This window comes from Heterocephalus glaber, unplaced genomic scaffold, assembly GCF_053883595.1.
Source record: "Heterocephalus glaber isolate CG9 unplaced genomic scaffold, H.glaber_assembly_v1.0 deba00001509, whole genome shotgun sequence".
In the NCBI taxonomy this organism is placed as follows: Eukaryota; Metazoa; Chordata; class Mammalia; order Rodentia; family Bathyergidae; genus Heterocephalus; species Heterocephalus glaber.
The window spans coordinates 2,902,788-2,922,381 of NW_028258325.1; the positions used below are offsets into that span (position 1 = coordinate 2,902,788).

The 19,594-nt window shown below is 58.8% G+C and overlaps 1 protein-coding gene across 32 annotated transcripts in view; it reads left to right on the forward strand.

Annotated features, from left to right (window-relative positions):
* Ablim2 (actin binding LIM protein family member 2) overlaps positions 1-19,594 on the forward strand; it is a 113,677-nt gene that overhangs the window by 85,818 nt on the left and 8,265 nt on the right. For 12 of the 32 annotated variants that reach the window (XM_087187285.1, XM_087187286.1, XM_087187289.1 and 9 more), the window contains 4 exons: positions 2,665-2,717; positions 3,352-3,490; positions 12,821-12,882; positions 17,965-19,147. In XM_087187285.1, the coding sequence (XP_087043411.1) occupies positions 2,665-2,717; positions 3,352-3,490; positions 12,821-12,882; positions 17,965-18,249 (539 nt within the window). In that variant the 3' untranslated portion in view covers positions 18,250-19,147. The other 20 variants (XM_087187292.1, XM_087187287.1, XM_087187291.1 and 17 more) reach the window with 8 other exon arrangements.

Genomic DNA, 19,594 nt, shown 5'->3' on the forward strand with positions numbered 1-19,594 from the left:
TTCTCCCCCATCAAGGCACTTGTTCCTCCTGCTGCCTCACCTCTGGGGCCTGGGAGCTTCTGGAGGAAGGGTCTTGTCTGAGGTTTTCTGCATGCCCTGTACTCAGGACATACAGGTGCAGACTGCTCAGGAAAAGGGAGGGGACAAAGGATGAAGGGCCTCCTGGCACACAGAGGGCAAATCCAGGGAGGAAGCGGTGGGCAGAGGGCTGCATGATGAGTGGATGCATCGGTGGGCGAAGGAATGGATTGAAGTTGACAAAGAGAAGGCTGAATGGATGGGTGAGTGGATGATATGATAAGAAGGTGCATGGATGGATGGATGGATGAATGAATGGATGAGCAGCAGATGGATGAGTGCATGGATGGATGGGTAGAAGGATAAAGGATGGGTGGGTGGGTGGGTGGGAAGTTGAAAGAGTAGATGAGTAAGTGGAGAGGAATGAATAAGAACTTAAAAGGTTGCATGTATAGGTGTTCAAATTATGAATGAGTCCTGAGATGCAGTACGGGAAAGAGTGAAGTCCGGCCTCTTCTGTATCTAGGGAAGAACAAGAGACTCGGAGATAGAGGGGAGGGATCCTCAAGGCAGATGAATCCCCAGGCTCAGGAGCTGCCTGTGTGACTGAACACCACACCCTCTTTTTCTGGTTGTCCTGAATTGATCTATCTTTTCCTGACGCTCCAGAACAGCATGCTACAAATTAGTCTCCTCATGGCCTCGTGTTTATTCCTAATTCCTCCTGAGCTGCCCGTTATTCCAGCACTCACATCGGTTTTCTCATGTGACCCTCACAACCTGGAGGGGTAGGCATCGTCTACCCATTTCACAGATCAGGAAACCGAGGCTCAGAGCTGCCGAAGACGCAAGCTACCAATCCTGCAAAGCACTGTGTGCAAATCCTCCTGCCAGGCTCCTCATTCCCGAGAGAACCCATCGCGGCTTTGTGGGCTGGCGCACTTGGCTCTGAGGCGCTCTTGGCTGAGCTTGATTGACTGCAGGGCAGTGTTTGCCAAGGGAACTGGCTGAGTCTGAGCAGTGTCCCCTCCCAGCCAAGGTGGGGCCATCTGGAGCCCTGGATAGCTCTGCGGCCAGGTCGTGTGACCACCCCATAGTCCACGGCCCTGTGAAGGTCTTAGATGGATCCCTGGCCTGAGCCCCAAGGGCTGGGATTTCACATCCAGAGGCCCTTCATTGTTTCCAACTTGCAGATCAGCCCAAGAGTGGCTGCCACTTCAGGGGCTCCTGGCTTGCAGGAGTGTGGCTGGATTGTTTTGGCCAGCAGACTTGGTCCCAGGGGCTTTGCCCGCATGGACGGTGGCCTTGCTCCCAGACCTCCAGGTCCCCAGGCCCGCTCTGCCCTGGGAGGTGATGATGGGCAGCTGCCAAGCCTGGGCTGACGTATGGCCACACTTGAGACCACCGCTGCCCAGCAACAGGAGCGTCCAGCTGCTGGGCCTGTGCCGGCCTATGTGCTCCCTGCCCCTGCCTCCCCACCATGGCCTCCTTGGCAGACTCGCCATCAGGTCGCCTCTGGGAGTAGAGAGCAGGGCTTCTTATTTTCACCTTGAAAATCACTCTCTCTCCTGGACAGCAGTGAAGCAGGGGGCCACAGAGTAGGGAAACATCCATGTGTGCAGAACGGAAGTGCTCAGTCTTCGATTTTGGCCTTATCTTGTCAAGGTCCCGTAGCCCAATCCCCAATGTCCAAGCTTTCTGGCCTGGTGTCAGTCTTGTCCTTGGTGGTGCAGGAGGCAGGGCGCTCCAAAAGACTGGCAGGGCCCAGCTCGCCCCTGGCTGCAGGTAAGAACCCCACCCTGGTGGGTGTGTCCCACCCAGACCTGGGCCTGTGCCCAGGAGACCGGGTTTCTGCTCAGTCGTGTGTGCATGGGGCTGGCACTCTGGCATGGGGTCTGTGCGCTGGCTGGCTGGATGCCGGGACCTCCGCATGCCTCGTGTGGTTCGCTGGTTGGGAATCGGGGCAGCCCTGCGGGATGCCCTCCCCCAAATGCTGCATGTAGTGTTCTTGGTAAACGAACTATGCAAAGTGAATGCTTGCTTGCGCATTTCATTGAGTTCATTTCCGGTTGTATTTTTCATTTCTGTTGCATGGACTCTGCCCGGTGGCATAAATCACTTCATGTTCTGTGTTTTGTGGGCAGCGAGGTGGGGGAGACAAAGACTTTGGGCACAGTCTGCCAAGGTTCCCGTCAGCCTCTGTCCCCACTAGTCGGTGACCTTGAGCAAGGCACTGCCCCGAGCCCCGGTGCCCAATCTGTGCCGTGATGTGAAGCCCGGCCTGCAGGGTCCGGTGCGGAGAGGCGGCGATGTGCAGAGTGCTCTGGGCTGGAGCTGTCCCTTCCGCACCCTGCCTGCTGCGCAGGCGTCCTCGCCATGCAGGCGGCTGCCCCTGAGGATGTGACTGTCTCCCCCTCCGGTGTGAGTGGGGCTGACACAAGGGGCTGCTTCCCCACCTCCGGGCATGTGTCCTCCGCCTGGAGGCTCCCCCAGAGCGTGCTCCAACTCACCTGCGTCCCCAGCTGCTCAGAGGCCCTCTCGCCGTTGCCCTTTCTTGTCTCCTTTTTCGTTTCTGACTGTAGCGGTGAAGTGGGAAACCCAGAATTCTTGGTGTGTTGCCTCTACAAATTTATTTTTCCCTTCCAGCTGCAAGACGATTGGACGGGGAGGATGGAAGTTTTGACCAGGACAGCAGGAAGGTAACTAGGGGAGCAGCTTTCACTCTGAGAGCCCCATGGCTCTGTGCCAATCCCCTCTGCAGCTGCAGGGTCCTCTGCTCCTCTGTTCCTTGGGTTCCTGGAGGTCCACAGTGGGGTGTGTCCAGTGCCTCCATCCTGGGCTCAGGATGAGTCTTCTTCCCCCAATCCTGGCTGGTTGCCAGGCAACCTGGCCCTGGCTCTGTAACTGAGGAGGATGTGCTGTGCCCAAATGGATTCTGGGGGCACTGGGGATGACGGCTCTAGAGCAGGTTGGGATTTCCACCAGGGTCCCAGGCTAAAGGTTTTAGACTTTGTGGGCGCAGCTCTCGCCAGGGAGGCACAGGTGTGAACAGTAGGCATGGCTCTGCTCCAGTGGTGCCATTTGGGCCCCTGCCTTCCCTGTGCCTCAGTTTCCTCATCTGTAAAATGGGACAGTAGCATTTACCCTGAATGCGTCCCATGCTCCAGTCCCCCTATGTGGTGAGACTTTCATAAAAGCTGGGCCTTGCTCACATGGAGTTTCCTCATGGCGAGGCCTGCACGTAGACTACAGGAGGCTCCTAGAAGGCTCCAGGGACCTGTTTCCATCATTGCTGGTAAGCTTCAAGTTCATGCGACCTTTTCTACTCTGCAGAAGACCAGCTGGCTGCTGCTCAAGGGTGACACCGACACGAGGACGAACTCTCCAGACCTGGACAGCCAGTCTCTGTCGCACAGTAGTGGGCCGGAGCGAGAGCCACTCCCCAGAGCGCCTGGAGACAGCTTCTACTCACGTGAGTGGCTCTTCTGAGTCCAGAGCTGCATCGCACATGGAGGCTCCAGCCTTGGGGCCCCAGCACCGCGCAGCCCCTTGCATATCAGCCTGGCTCCTTAAGACATGTGACAGTGAGCTGGCCCTGCGAGGGCACCCAGATAGGAGAGCAGAGGCCTCTCCACTCACCACGTACCCGTGTGGACATCAATCAGTCGGCGTGCGGTGGCCATGGCACGGGGTCTCCTAGTGACACTCCCAGAGCTGCTGGGCAGGGGTCCTGAGTCACGGGAGAAAGAGCTCCCAGGCCTAATTCCCAGCAGAGCGGATGGGGGCATGGTCCAGGCGAGTCCAGAGCTAGAGTGGGCGACGGGGCTCCTGGGCGAGGTGCAGGAGAGGCTGGTGACCAGGCTGGCGTTGCCTGAGCTGGGGTGTGGTGAAGACTTGAGGTGAGAGCGAAGCTGGAGGACAGAGAAAACCTGATCTAGTCTACTGCTGTCACTCCTGGATGAGCCAGCAGGGGGCGCCAGCGGGAGCCCCTCAGGGCCTAGCAGGTGGTCATTTCTGCAGCCCAGGTGGGGGCTGAGGTTGGAAGCAGAGGCCAGGAGGTGTGGGCGTGGGTGCGAGGCACAGAGGAGAGGTCCTGGCTCTCAGGACTCTCAGGACACTGACCGAGCTCAGACCCAGCCCCCCTGACCCGCATGTGACGGGGTGGCTCTGCGCGGCTGCCCCACGGGTCTCTGGGATACTTGGCTGGGCACGGTGGTGCCCTGCCTGGCAGGTAGTAGGTGCACGGGGAAGGGCCGTGTCCATCCTCATCCTCACCCTCACCGCCATGACTCTGAGCTGCACTTCGCTGCTGCTGCCTGCTGAAAGTGGCCATAGGAGAGGGCTGCATGGAGGCACGGATGCCTGGAATCGTGGTTGTCACAGGGTGGCCGCAACTAGGACAGCTGTGCTCTTCTGCGTGGACCTTTGTCTCCTCCTGCCTCTGCCTCCAGGATCTCAGAGTTGGGTGCCCAAGGCTGCTGTCGGCCTGGCAAGCGACCCCAACACTGCCCCAGGAAGGGGACGCCTGCAGCCATGTGGTGGGCAGGGCCCAGTCTTCCCATGGCTGGCTGGGCTTCCTGGGGGCAGCTGCACACCTGCCCTGCAGCCCTCCCTTTGCCTGTGTCCCTGTCCGGGTGCTGTGCTCCTCCCCGGCATGTGTGTGCCCCTCGTGTGCCCCAGCTTGGGAGCAGCCCCGTGGCCCTCCCTGCCCAGACATTAGCTCCAGGACCTAGAGTGAGCACTGGGGCATCTGAGGACAGTGCTCTCTGGCGTCCAGTCCATCCCCTTGGGGTGGGCAGGCCTCGTCTGCCAGCCTGGTTCCTCGGTGCCCGACACTACTGTCCCCCGCAACTCCCACTGTACTCTGTGGCCCAGGACCAAGGGAAGAGACGCTGCAGGGAGACAGCCGGCTAGAGACAGCTGCCACTGTCAGGCTGTGTGACCCGTGTGCGTAGCCCTTGCCCCAACACCATTTTCACATTTGCAGATGCCAGGTTGTGGGTGCCCTGGGCCATTCCGGGACCTGTGGGCTGAGAGGGGAGGCCCCTGCAAGGCCAGACTGTGCTGGCCACTCTCACAGCTGCAGGGGCCTGCCTGCCAGCTCCACAGCTTCTGGCATGTCCCCGCCACCCACCACAGCCCAGCTGCCTGCAAACCTGCATGGCACATGCACCCTGGGTGCGTCCTGGCCTCTGCCACCCTTGCCTTGTGACCGTGACTGCGGCTGCGTCCTGCCTCGCTTCCCCGGGCTGCCCTGGTGCCTCCTCCACGCAGGAGCCCCTGTGTCTGACTGTGCCTGTGCTTCTGTCCGAGTGATGTCACCTCGTTTCCTGACGTGGCTGGAAGCAGCCATGAGGCCTGGGCTGTGGTTGGGCCTGTCCCAGGCGAGCCTTGCTGTCTGCCTGCCCCGCGAGCCTGCGGGGTCCATCTCTCTTCTCGGGGCCCTTTCCAGCCTCCTCCAGTGCCCCCAAGGGGGTCCCTGGCTCTGGATCCTGTTGTGCTGCCTTTGCCTGCACAGAGCATTTGCACACAGCAATGGCCACCCGCCTCCCGGGTGTCCCTCTGCACCGAGGAAGGTAGGGCTGTGACCCCAACACAGTGGGCGCTCAATAAATGTTGGTTGAATTGAGATGCGTTAAATTCAATGGGTATTTATTGAGCACGCACTCTGTGGCAGACACTGAGCAGGCGCCGAGGGGAGACAGGAAGAGGAGAGCGGCCCCCAGCAGTGCGGTCGGGAGCAGCAGCCATGTCCCAGGCCGCCTGCCTGCCCAGTGCCTTGTGGCTCTCGGGGCCCAGTCACAGCCTTGTCCCACCATGATGCCATCCACACATTCCCGAGCTTGTCCTGCAGCCGTCCATCCATCCACCCACCCATCCCTCCGCCCCCTGATGGGCATGGTGCTGGGTGGCACAGAGGCAGTGGTGGCCCTTGTCCCCTAGGGCTGTGGCCCTCCGCCTCTGTGAAGAAGCACACATGTGATGTGGGCGGCTTCCTTTTCCTGTTGTACATCTAGGACTGTCTGGACCATGTGTGATAATCTGATATGGACACACCATTTCTGCACAGCTTCCGGCCCTGCAGGGTGAGGCTCACTTCCCGGAAGAACACAGGGTGGCCGTCCCCTGCCCTGCCTGGCTCCTGAGGACAGCCTGCTGCCTCTCTTTCCATCTCACCCTTGGGCATGGTAGTCAGAGAAGCCCCTGGGTGGCTGGGGACCCTGCCCAGGGGACTTTGAGGTCCCAGAAGAGCCCTGACACTCTCACAGTGGATAAGCCCCCTGCTCAAACCCAGCATGGCGTCTTGGAGGGGCGGTGGGGTGGATGCAGGGGGCGGAGCTTGGCGACAGATGGAGCAAAGCTTGGAGTCAGCAACAGAGCCGGCGCAGGGAGGCCCCAACCCGCCTGTCGGTTTGGCATTCTGTGTCCCATTCTGTGTGTGCCCTCACTGTGAGGCCCCTGTGGAGTCCTCTGCAGGTCTTTTCTGGTTACTGACCCCACAGGCCACCCTTGGGGAGGGAGGTGCAGGGCCCAGGGCTGCTGCAGGGCAGGGTTCTTTGGTGGCTGCAGGAGGAAAGAGGCAGTAAGGTGTCGTCCTCCCCGAGTCCCGCAGGCCTCCAAGGTGGGAGGACTCTGTCCTCGCGTGTCCTGGTCCTCGACTCCTGCTTTGTCATGGGAACGTCAGGCAGGACCAGCGTAGCCTGGTGGAGGGGCTGCAGCGGAGACCCTGTAGGGATTGCACCAGTACCAGGTGGGAAGGACAGCGGCACCACACCCTCATTTTACGACAGGCAAACCGGGCCCCGGGGGGAGGCACGGCCCAGTCACCCAGTGAGTCTTTTGTGACCCCTTCGCTCTGAGCAGAGGCCAAGCTAGGCCTCATCCCCTGCGGGTCCTACGGGGCTTAGCCCGGTGCAGTATGGGGCAGCAGGAGGGTGGTGTGAGCTGTACTAATGGGCAGTGCCAGGGTGTGCAGTGGGTGGTGCGCTCTTACACACAGGAGTGGCAGGGCAGGAAGTGGTGTGCCGCAGACCCAGGGCACAGCCTCAGACAGGCTGCTGCTGGTGAGAGGGCAGAGGTGTAGCTGGTGGTGGAGGGCCCACCAGGCCTGGTGACCGGGTCCCAGAGGAGGCAGGTCCGGAGGGCTCTGGGCAGCTCTCGCCTGCATTTCCGGGATGAGGCTAGGTGAGAAGGGACCAGAAGGCACTGCCAGCACCCAAGAGGTCCTGAGAGGTCCTGGGCCCTGCACACACCAAGGCTTAGAGGCCAGTGCAGGAGACAGTGGGGGCAGGAGCAGGACTGGCAGGGACGGTCAGGGCAGGTCTTCTGCGGTTCATGGAGGGGATGGGCACTGCAGGTTGCCAGCAGGAAGTGGTGCCCACCTTTGGGTTTAACCCACTTGGCAGAGGGCGGGCAGGGACAGTCGGGGCTGTGTGGTGAGCAGTGGGAGCCCTCAGATAGGCTGGCTGGGGCCCTGCAGAGGGGCTGGGGCCCTGGGTGGCAGAATCAAGAAGCCCCTGGGGCGGGGTGGCAGCCTAGGTGGGCAAGGAGCCTTTGTCAGGGAGGGGGTGGAGAGGCAGATCTCCCCTTGTTGGCTTGGGGACCCAGAGCCATCCAGGTGGCTGTCAGGAGGCGAGGGCACAGCTCAGAGCTCAGAGGTGGAGGCCTGGGAGCCCAGCTCTCACGGGCTGGAGCCTGAGCTGCCAGCGGCCTGCCTGATGTCCCCGCGGGGACACCTATGTCCTCAGGGCAAGCACACAGCCTGTGTGTGAGCTTAGTGCGCAGTGAATCCCTCGTCCCACTCCCAGCTCACACTGGGTCAGGTCTTCTGGGTCCCCATCTCTGCACGGCGCTGGGGACAGAGCGTGCAGCAGGTGGGATGGCACCTCGACTCGACGCTGTAGGCAACAGGGATGGAGAAAGTGGCAAGGGTGAGGCTGAGGATGCCAGGCTGAGGGCACCAGCTGTGGCCTGGGCTGAGGAAGGCAGAGAGGAGGCCGAGGGAGCCAGCCTGGCATCCAGCAGCCCCTGGATTCGGGCAGGGAACGGCCAGCCTGGGTCTTTCTGGAAAGACAGGCATCTGGCTGGGGAGACTGGTGCTCTCTGCTCTTGCTCCTCCCTGAGCCCCTAGGGGCAGTGGGAGCTGCAGGAGTTGGGGAGGGCCTGGCCCCAGTGGATGCTCGGGAGCCCTGGGAGCAGCAGTGCCCTTTGGGGGGCCACCCGCAGACCCTTCACCTTTCAAACCTCTCGTCCTCTGTGACGGTGGACTCACCCACAGCAGGGACCGGACAGGGTGTGCCTCCAGGTCCTGGGTCTCACCATGGGGCGTGATCTCAGGGCCCCTCTGCAGGCTCCTGTGTCCCCCTCACTCCCCGGGCCTGCAGGTTGCAGTCTATGAGAAGCTCTGTCTCTTGTACCACAAGTGCTGGGTTTGTCGGGGAAGGCACAGCCTGGGAGCTGTGAGATGGCTTGGGAAAACAGCCACCAGCATGGAGAGCCTGCTGTATGTCACGGAGCACGCAAGGGGATCCCACCCTGCTCCCCAGGAGCCAGCCGTGTCCAAGGGAGAAAGCAGAAGTTAGAGTGCTCCAGGCTCCCAGTGGTGTGGGGACGTGCGAGTGGCTGCTGTGTATACAGGGTTACAGACGTGTCCAGGAGGCTGTGGGAGGGCCCAGCAGAGAATGCTGGGGTTGAATCCTGGCTTGTCCCCTGTTAGGTGACCTTGGGCACAAGACAAAGCTCTCTGGGTTTGGAAGTCCCTCGGGTGTAAGAACGGGGATGGTCCTGGCAGGGAGCTCACATGGTGGGCACATGGCATCCTATGGCCAGGCCCTCGGGAGACGTCTGGGCAGGGCCACAGCCAGGCAGCATCAAGGCTTGGCAGCCGGCTCAGAACTGCCAAGCTGCTTCCAAAGCCTGAGCTCTGATGGCTCCAGGGGCCTCTGGTCCACTGTCACCTGAGACTCTCAGGGGTTCCAGACCACCTCCCTCCTCACACGGGGACACAAGGCTCAGGAGGGACCAGACCCGACAGGCATGCAGCTGCAGTCACAGGCGCCGGTGAGACGCTGGCAGTCCGCCTGGGGAGTGGCTTGCTGGCCAGCTGTCCACAGGCAGCCCAGGGTGCTGGGCCAGCCACCTGCCTCCTGCTGCCTCAGGACACCCCCGCCCCCATGAGGGCTGCACCTTGAACGCCCAGCAAATACTCTGACCTCATGAGCACTGGAAGAGGACAGAGCCAAGTGCAGCCGCGGGGCGGTGAGGCAGGGCTGGGCAGTCTTCGGTGGGGGTGCAGGCGGTGCTGGGGCCAGCCTGGTGTGGGCTGGGCGTCAGGGATCACAGGGCCCAACATGCCCCGAGGTCACCGTCACCCAGGTCCAGGTGGCCTCAGGTCCTCCATACCCATCCTCCCTCGCCGGTCCCTCAGTTTAATGTGCACACAGCCTCACACTGAGCGCCTCCCTTGCACAGGCCTGAGAACACTGCCTGCAGCCCCACAGGACTGCTCCAGGGAGCAGATGGGGTGACGGGCTCCTGAAGCCAGAAGCTCTGGGTGCTCCCTGGTTGTGCAACTGTCAGTCACTCGATCCCACTAGGCCTCGGCTTTCTAGTCTGTAAAATGGGCTCACATTCAGCACACAGGCAGTGAGAACTGAGTGACATTGCTGGATGTGCAAAGGGACCTCACATAATGGCGGTTCTTGCCCTGAACGCACAAAGCTTCTCAGGGCCTTTAAATTCACCAGGGGCTGGACCCTCCCCAGAGAGCCCCAGTGTGATGGGTGCAGATAGCAACTCAGGCATGCGCTCACCTGGACGCACTCTCCTGCTTCCCTCTCCGAGCACAAGTGAGAGAACCTGGAAATGACACGGCGGATGCCACAGGGAGAGAAGAGGAAGAAGGGCTGGCCTCCCACCGAGACAGGAGGCAGGGAGCTGTCTCCCTCCCCACACCCGCAGGCCCTGAGCAGGAGGCCAGCGGGCCCTGAAGCCCGGGGAACGCCAGGAGATGTCTGCGTCCATGGCGGGGCCTCCGTCTGCACCAAGGAGGCCCACCACGGGCAGCACCAGCAGAGATGAACAGGAGACCGGCAGGCCAGGCCAGAGAAGCACTTCGACAGCATTCTGAAAATGGAATTGTCACTGAATCAGACAGAGTGACAGTCTGCTAAATTGAGACCAAAACTCCTCACTTAATACCCACAAGTGTCCAGGATTCTGCTGAAGAATTGTTCCGCACAGCAAGAACCATGAAGCTAACTACGGAAGTGGAAAAAGACAATCGACAGATAAGACACAGAAAAGAATGAGATGCTGGAATTACCCGGTAAGGATTTTAAGACAGCTACCATAAAAATATTTGAACAAGCATGTGCAGGTCATTTTGGAACGAGCAAGAAAACGTCCCACCAAAGAAAGAGAAATTATTTTTTTGGAAACTATAGAACTGAAAAATAAAATAACCAAAATTAAAAATCCACTGGATGCGTTCAAAAAGAGAACAACCAAATATGAGGAAAGAGAATCAGCGTGTGCACATAGAGCAAGGAGAACAACAACATGAACAACAGAGAGGAAGGACGCAGTGACCCAGCACCCAGGGACTTGGGGGATGGTGTTTGTATCACTGGATTCCCAGGAGAGGAGGAGAATGGGATTGAAAAAGGATCAGAGAAATGTGGTGACATGACACTGTAATCCCAGAACCTGGGAGGCTGAAGCAGGAGGATTGTAAGCTGGATCAATTTAGCAAAACCCTACCTAAAAATAAAAACCAAAAATGGCCCGGGGATGCAGATCAGTGATAGAGCACCTCTGGTTTTGATTCCCAGTACTGCAAATATATATATATAGTTTTTTTTTCAAGGAAGTGATGGCTGAAAACTCACATTTTCCAAAAGGGACAAACCTACAAATTCAAGAAACTGAATGAACCTCAAAGAAATCCACACCAAGACTCATCATGATTAAACTCCTGAAAATTAAGGACTCAAAAAACCCACAAAAAATAGACACCACTATCTTGAAAGCACTCAGAAAAGATGGGAAACACCCAACTGAATGACCGCAGATTTTGCAGTCAAAACTATGGCAACCAGGTGGAGGTAGCACGTCTCTCATGGATAAAGAAAAACATTGTCAGTGTGGATTCTAGAGTCAGCAAAAATATCCTTCAGGATGGATGGGAAATAAAGACTTTCTCGGACTTTAGAAGAGGCAAACATGGGGCTGAATATACAATATGTCACCCTTCTTTTCTCAGTCTCTTTGATCATATTTGATGGTTGAAGCAAATGCATTACGGTGTCTGAGACAGGTGCCCCAAGCAGGTGGAAGAGAGCCCTACTCAGTGACCTCAGGGTGTGTGAAGTGGCTTAATGGAAGTCGGGTTTCCACCCTGCCTGGCGCAGTTGAATGCCGGGACTGTGGACAGCAGCCCAGGCCCTGGGAGCCGCCCCCATCCAGGTGCCTGTGGTGTGTCCAGGTCACGGCTGTGAGGTGAGGTACAGGTTCAGCAAGGGCACTTGCTGATCTTAGAACCAAAGGGCAGTCGTGTCCAGGTGCTGCTGTCCAGCCAAACACCCTGGAGGGCTTGTAAAAGCCCGGGCACTGGCCAGAGTCCCAGCCCTGGAATTCTGACTCCAGGTCCGCAGTGGGGTGAGAATGTGTGTTTCTCACGAGGGGACTCCCACGTCCCCTGGTGAGGTTCATGGTGCTAGTTGGGGACGCACTTTGAGAACCACCGCATGAGGCATCCTCACAGGCAGCTCGTGTCTCGGCTAAACGCTGTCCAGGGTCCCAGAGCGCCGGCTCCGAGCATAACTCAGGAAGCAGGTGTTTCTCGCCTCGGTCTCCCTCTGGGACTGCTGCTACCGAGCTGTGTGACCTCAGGCAGGTACCCACCCGTCTCTGGGCTGGTCCACTCACTGGGGGCCTCAGAGAGGCCGGGGCAGTGGGGAGCAGCCCAGCCGCATGCTCTGGAGGCCCAGCCCCAGTCCTCTGTGCACACACGGAGGGTGGTGGCCCACCGGCCCTTGCCGCTCTCCCAGGGCAGCCCAGGGGCCCAGAGGCAAAAGACTGGTGTATTTGTGTCTGGTTGGTCTGCGCTGCTGGCTTCCAGCTAGGGACGCCCGGCAAGGTGCCATGGGCCCTGCTCTCGGGGTCCCAGGCGGTGGAAGGAGACCATTCAGGGACTGAGGCAGGCCTGTGAGGGCACCCCCAGTGTGGGCCACCCCATGGCTGCGGGAGGCTGTGCCACGGCCCCTCCACTAGAAGGCGCCTCAAGAGCCAGGCGGGCTGCTCCCCTCTGCACCCCTATGATGACAAGACCAGCCTGGGCAACATAGTAAGATCTTGTCTCAAAAAAGGAAAAAGGAAAGAAGGAAGAGAAGGAAAGAAAGGAAGGAAGGAAGGAAGAAAGGAAGGGAGAGAGAGAGAGGGAGTCTCCAGGTCCCATGTGGCGGGTGGTGGCGTGCCTTTGCCGCCCCTGGCACTGGATGGCATACCCTACTGCCCCCCAGGTACCAAGACCCAGCCCCGTGTGGACAGCGAGGGGCTGGCTGGGGTGACAGATGAGGCTGAGGGCCCGCCCATCATGAACACAAGGCCAGTGCTGCTCCCCAGGCAGTGGTAGGCTGGGGTTGGCCCTGCCTGGCTCCTGCCTCCCTGTGCACTCTGGGGACAGGAGTCCAGCTGAGGTGGCAGGCTCCTTGCAGCTGTGTCCCCTCCATCAGGAGCCCGGCCAGGGGCCTCTCTCCAGCCGTGCCGAGCGCGTGACCAGGCTGTGCTGTGTCTGTTTCAGGCTTCCCCTATTCCAAATCTGACTCTCCCCCAGGACCCGGGAAGAACGGCTTGGACCACAGGGTAGGTACCCGCCCCGCGACCACCCGTACTAACCCAGACCCGGCCCACAGCTTCCTGACTGCACAGCCGGGAGGGGAGGCTGGCACCCACCTGCCGCTGGGCCCGGGGCTGCCACCACCTCTGCTTTTCTGTACCAGGACCAGACCAGGCCGGCTGCACGGGCCCCTCTCTGCTCTGCCCAGGAGCCCTCAGTGTGAGCACCCGACACTGCACAGCTCGGCTGTCCCTCCTTTCCCGTGCTGCTGGTGTGGGTCTGCGGGGCGGGTGCCTGGGGTGGGAAGGGTCCCATGCTGCCAGAGCCACCTCCTGCCCTGTGACCAAGGGTTCTTCACCACTCAGGGCACGCACCTCTCAAGAGAGGCCACCAGGAGCCTGAGGCTGTGTGCCACTCCGGAGCAGCTGTGACAGCAAGTGTGTGGCCCAGAGAGACCGTCCCTGGGGTCAGAGGGACACTCACTCGAGCGGGCAGGGACCCCACCTCTCAGAGCCACAGGTGGCCACCAGGGCTGCTTCTCTGTCTTCCTCCACCTCAGGCAGACCTGCGCTGGGTTTTGGTGCCAGGCCCCGCCGCTGGGGTCTCCGGCAGCCCTCTGCATGGTTGGTTTCTAGCAGATCCTGATCCCGTTCTCTCCCGCTAACCACTCTTCCCATTCCGGAATGGGCCGCGCCGGGACCCTGCATGGGGCATGCTCTGAACCTCCTCCCAAAGACTTCTCCCCACTTTGTCTTCCACAGGGAAAGCAGGGGGCAGGAAATCAGTGCCCAGGACCCCTGCACCACTAGGAATGCGAGTCCCCCACTCAGTGTCTGGGGCCGGGGCACTGGAAAAACTGTCTAGAATGTTCTCTTCTCACCTGGAACAGCTGTTCTCTACTTGGGACTGCAGGGCACAGTGCTCAGGGTGTGGACCCAGCCACGTCAGTCCCTGGGGTTGCTCAGGGTGAGGGAGGCGCATCAGGAACAGCGGGCTCTGCTTTCTCAGCCTGCTCAGTTCACATACAGCAGTGGCATCCGCAGAGCTCATGGTCACCTGAAAGGTTGAGAACAGCTGGCCCAACATCTGGCAGGAATGTCGTTGGCCCGCCAGGACCACAGAGGGCCGGCTCCTAAGCCTTCCTGTGAGCACGCTTCCTCTGCCAGCCCAGCGTGGTGGGTGCGGGGCCCTTTGCACCCTGGCAGGGCTCCATAAGGGTGGGTTTGCTCTTACGTGGAGACGGCAGCTCTTCACATTGACTGTGCAGATTGGTGGTCTTACTGTGCTCGGCTTCGGGAGTTTGTTCCCCTCTAATGCCCTTTTCCTTTTTTTGAGCTAAGACCGTTTTATTCCCACTCTCGGCGGAAGTCCGCATGCGTGCCCTGTCTGATGACCCACCTTTTGCACTGCAGCCATCCCACAGGTGGACTCAGGGCCTTGCCCAGGCTTCCCACTGAGCTCGCATCCACGTACCTCTGCCCATGGCCTGCAGTGCCCAGGGTCATTTACTAGGGGTTTCTTGGTTTCTTTTACTTGCAGAAAGGATTCTGGGAGGGCCAGAAGCAAAAGCTCAAATAAAGGGAAACTGAAATCCTGCTAATACTAAATCACAAAGGAAGAGAGACTACAGGAGAAAATTAATGTCCAAAGCAAAGGAAAGGGTGATGAGTTTCCTGATAGCCCTGGTGCCAACACAGCTGTGAGCTGGGCCACTGGTGAGGTTCTCGTTGTCTGATGGTAGAAAAGGAAAAGGTCTTGCTCCAAGAGGAATTTTTAAATGAGGGTGCACAGCACCACATGTGTCACAGGTCATTACAAAGGCCTAGTAGCCAAGCCTGTGTGGGAGGTAGAAGCTCACCAGCTGACTGTGACACGGACAGAATAACAGGTACCTACTGCAGGTGTCCCTGGGGTGAGGCAGAGAGATTCCAACCAGGCCACCTGCGGGTCTGTGTGTCACTCCGTGAAAGACGTTCCATCCGGAAAACCTCGATGTTAAATGTGAGCAGACAGATCCAATACTGAATGATAGAGGCTATCCAGTGAGCTTTAAAAAAATACCATTGTCAGAGTGAGGCATTACAAGATACACACTTACAGTTATTTTTAAATAATTAGAAGTAAAATGATAAGAAAAAAGATACTAAAATCACAACTATAAAGAAGGCAGGAGTAGCAATATTAGATAAGATGGAAGCTAAGAGAAACTAATAGAATTAATAGTGTGAAAGGGAACCCTAATTCATGCTAAAGGCCCTATGTAATAAAGCAGGTATAGCATTTATAAACTTAATGCACCAAGCAACACAACCATGCCAGACACCTTGAAAAAATACAAGGTAGCTGATTTGAATACAGCTCTCTTGAAATAAGACATGAACCTATTAAACAAAAAAATTTACAGTACAAAAAATAATTGAATAGTACAAAGAGCAAGCCTAATCTAATAGGTATATGAGAAAAATATATATCTTTTGAATCCAGTTTTCACATATTCATAAAACATTTACAGAATATGTAAGTATATACAAACATACATGATTTGTTAAAACAAAATTATGTTTGTCTATAACCTGTGCAAACAAGATCGTAACAAACTGAAGAAGTCTGAGATTTCCAAACTGTAATGCTGGAAAGATCACATACCCATATGACTTGGAATCAGATGGCTCTGAATTCAGATCCCCACTGTCTTTGAATAGGTTAAATTTTCTGAGTCTTCATTTCCTAAAATTAAAAAAAAAATCCTTACCTCTTAAAGTCATGATGGAGACAAATAACATCTTGGTTGCAAAGCATCTTCCTATTTTCCATAACATGATTCCCACGTGAGCCATTATTTAAAAGCAAGTCCCTACCCGCTTCGCCCTCCATGGCTGCTGTGAGGAGACATAGCTCCAACGTAGCCGTAGCAAGAAAGGAACAGCAGCTCGGGGCAGGTGACGATCATCTCGTCCCTGTCAGTAGTGATCTCAGCACAGTTTTTGGAAAGTCAAACACCTGGGCTCAGAGCTCTCCAGGCCCACGTGTTTGTTGTGTGATCTTGGGAAGGATGCTTAACCTGTCTGAGCCTCATCTCTAGAGCAAGTGATCCTGCTCCCTCCCAAGTCACAGTGAGATTAGAGAAGCCCCTGCAGAGCCCTGGGCCACGCACGCCAAAGGGAAAATACATAATTCATTGCCTTCAAAGTCCCCAGGAGCTCCCCTGAGAGCCACCAGAGGCAGCAGCCCAGGCCTCACTGGCCCTAAACTCTTGCAGAGCCCTGCCCCCCTGTACCTAGCAGACCAGGACAGCGTCCTGCCCAGCTGTGACCCATCCAACACTTCCTCCTCCATCCCTTCCAGAGTCTCCATGGCCTCAGGGGCTGGGAGACAGAGGAAGCTGGTTGTGCTGGGGCGGTGGGTCCCCCCTGGGTGTTCTGGTGGCTGTGATGCGGGGCACTGCCGCTAGGTGGCAGCGTTTCCCTTTTGCGTGAAGGTTGCAGGCAGGCTCCTTGCTGGACTGAAAGCAGGCAGGAGAATACATCTCAAAACCCTGCTCTCATAAACTCCTACAGGGAAGCGGTGGCCGTGAGAGGCCAGGAATCTGGGCTAGGAGGAGGGTGAGGCGCCGTCAGCAGCTACATCCTATTTGCGTGCAGTACTTCAGAAATCCAAATGAATGCAGACAAACTCACAATTTAAATATTTCAATAAAGACCAGTTCCAGTGCTCCACTGGCACTTACCTCACTCACCAGCCTGGTCCCAGCAGGAGGAAGTCCTGGCTTCTTTCTGGGCCTCGGTTTCCCTATTGCAGGCGAAGGGCTCTGGACTTGGAGTCTTTTCCTGCTCCCACATGCTAGGGCAGCGCCGGCCAACCTTCCAGAGCTTGCAGTGATGACAAACAGCCGGCTGTGGTCCGTGGGCCATAGATTCCCCATCACTGCTCCAGGACCACAGCCAGCTCCTCGCTTCTCAGCCGCTGCAGTGCGTTACCCCTGGCAGCAGCTGTCCCCGTGATGGGACCCAGGCTGCACACGCTGGCCTTCACCTGCAGAGCTCTGCGCTCGGTTTCAGAAGTGCTGACCGCCAGCCTTGACCTCATTTCAGCCCCTGCACCAGGTGTTGGGGGATGGGGCCTAAGTAAGGCATTTTCTTCCAGGGGCTTAGCCTGCTGCAGGCAGCGCACGCGCAACCGTGAGCAGGCGCAGCTCAGTGCAAACAGCAGCTGCCCGCAGTGGGCAGGGGCGGACAGGAGCGGGATGGACGAGCCCTGTGGGGTCTAGCTCGTGCCCACAGTGCCAGGGACTGCAGGGAGGTGGGCGGTTATGTAGGTGACGTCTTCAGGTGGGCAGAGGGGATGGAGCGCTCCAGGCCTGAGTGGTCATCACGCACTGATGTGGCAGTTTGCTGGTGGCTGCCAGGGCAGGCGAGGGAGGGGCTGTTGCCTCCGTCCCTCTAGGAGGGTCACCCCTTGGGATTACTGTCATAGCCAGGGTCACTCTCCAGGGACTGCTGACGACTGCCCAGGGTCTGTGCCTGGGGCTTCCAATCACCGGGCTCCTTTGGTCCTCCAGACAGTCGCCCATGAAGCTGCTGGGCCACCAGGGGAGAGGCAGGGCCACGCTCGCCCTGGGGCCTCGGCCGGGTGGACTTTGGCACGCAGCGCAGGCCCAGTGCACCTGGACCCTGGGGTCTGGGAACAGTAGGCTGGGCACGGCCCCCACAGGCAGCAGCAGCCAGTGCGCCCCCTTGGCTGTCTCCGGGGCACAGGGCACGGGGTGGGTCTGAGTCCTTGCAGAGAACCGGGGACAGCAGGTGTGGTAGGAGCAGAGGAACCTCAGAGTGAGGAACCAGAGCCCAGCTGCGTGCTGGGGTCCATGCCAGCTCAGAGCAGGCCAGGCCCGGGTGTCTGTAGGGTGGGTCAGAGCTGACCCAGCAGGCAGCGTGTACCGGCAGGCCCATGGGGTGGCATCCTGGACCCTTCTTTTCAGAGACTGTGTTGGCCTCACTGGTAGTCACTCTGCCTTCCGTGTGAGGTGGGCGTCCTCCTCCCAGCTGCGCAGGCCTGGGCCATGCTGTCCCGTGCAGGTGCCTCTTGCCACCCTCTCTCTCTTTCTCTTCCAGAATGCCAGTGTGGCCCCTTGGGGAGCAGAGCCAGATCCCAGCTGGGGCACGCGAGGTACATGCCGCGGGGACCCCGCAGGCCTCTGGCTGGACAGGGGCTTGCTGCCCAGTTCCACCACTCTTGTTCTGAGACTGCTCGTCCAGTCTGCTGGCAGAAGGCTCTGGGCATGGTGGGCAAGGGGACCCGGGGAGGATGCCTGTACCTCCCGGCCTTCGTTACCCATCCAGGTCAGGGCTGCCTGGCTCGTGGGGTGCTCTGCACACTTGGGGAGACAGAGTCAATAGCTAGAATGTGCCTGAGGTACACCACTGGGTCATCGCCTGCCTCCCTGGCTCCCTGTGTGCTGTGGCCTCAGTCACGTGACAGGTGCTGCTGAAGGGCCACCCTCCTGCTCTGAGTGGGGTCCCAAGCCTGGCCGCCTGCCCTCCTTCCACCCTCTGGAGATGTTGGGGTGGGGTGCTCTCGTAGGCTGGGTCTCAGCCTCCTTCTCTAAGTGATTGTCCAGTTCCCACGCACTGCGTGGGGGACCCCAGGACTGGCCCCTCCCACAGGTCTCCTGCCTTGTCTCGGGTCCTGCGTGCACCAGGGCCTCCTACCCATATGGCTTTATGTTCAGTAAGGAGCTTTCTGTCTGGAGAAAGGTGTTTCCAGGGCTGGGGTGTAGCTCAGTGGAAAGTGCTTGGCCGACATGCACAAGGACCAGGTTCCATCCCCAGCACTGCAAAAGAAAGAAAAAGAAAACCTTCCGAAAGCCAGAAAGCCAGGGCGCGAGCTCCGCAGTTGAAAGGAAGAGGAGTTGAGGAGGGCAGGCAGTAAGAGGGTGGGGTGGAGAGTCAGATCGGGTAACGGTGTCAGTCTGCCAGAACCCCAAAAGGTGTTGCCCTCGGATGAGCAGCACAAGTGCGTAAACCGAGACACACAGTGCTCCGGGTGGCCCAGACCACCAGGAGAGGCTGTGTCACAGCCCGGCTTCCACTCTGGCCTCAGCCTCCTGACCATGCCTCCTGCTCTGTTTCCCTTGGAGCCCCCAGGACCCCCAGCCATGGCCCCAAGACCAGAGCCCCACGCAGGCTGCTCAGGGCACTGCGAGACGTGCATGGCTGAGCTGACTGTGGGGCCAGGGGGTCCCCAGGGCGGGTTGCTTCCCCAAACGCCCCACACCCCGTGGTCTCCACTTTTCTCTTACAGAGTACAAGGTAAGAGGGCACCGCCCGCACTGACCGCTGCCACGCCGCACTGCCAGGTGAAAAGTTCCTTTTTGTTGCTTTCCCCGAGAAATGTGTATGCGTCTCGGTCAGCCTTTGGCTCAGCTCGGGGCCGGGGCCGGCACACGCCCGCCTCTCCAGGGGAACCTGTGGTCTCCTCCCCAGATCTACCCTTACGACTCGCTCATCGTGACAAACCGCATCCGAGTGAAGCTGCCCAAAGATGTGGACAGGACGAGGCTGGAGGTGAGGGGCCGGTTCTGCCAGGGAGAGGCCCCCAGCTCTGGGGATGGCCACGGGGACCATGCAGGCTCAGCATCCAGCCCCACGCTGCTTCCAGGGCCCCAACTCTGCTGCCCTGCAGGGGCCCGGTGTGGCCGGGCAGGTGTAGGGCCCCAGGCGCTGTGGCTGCTCAGTGCTTCCT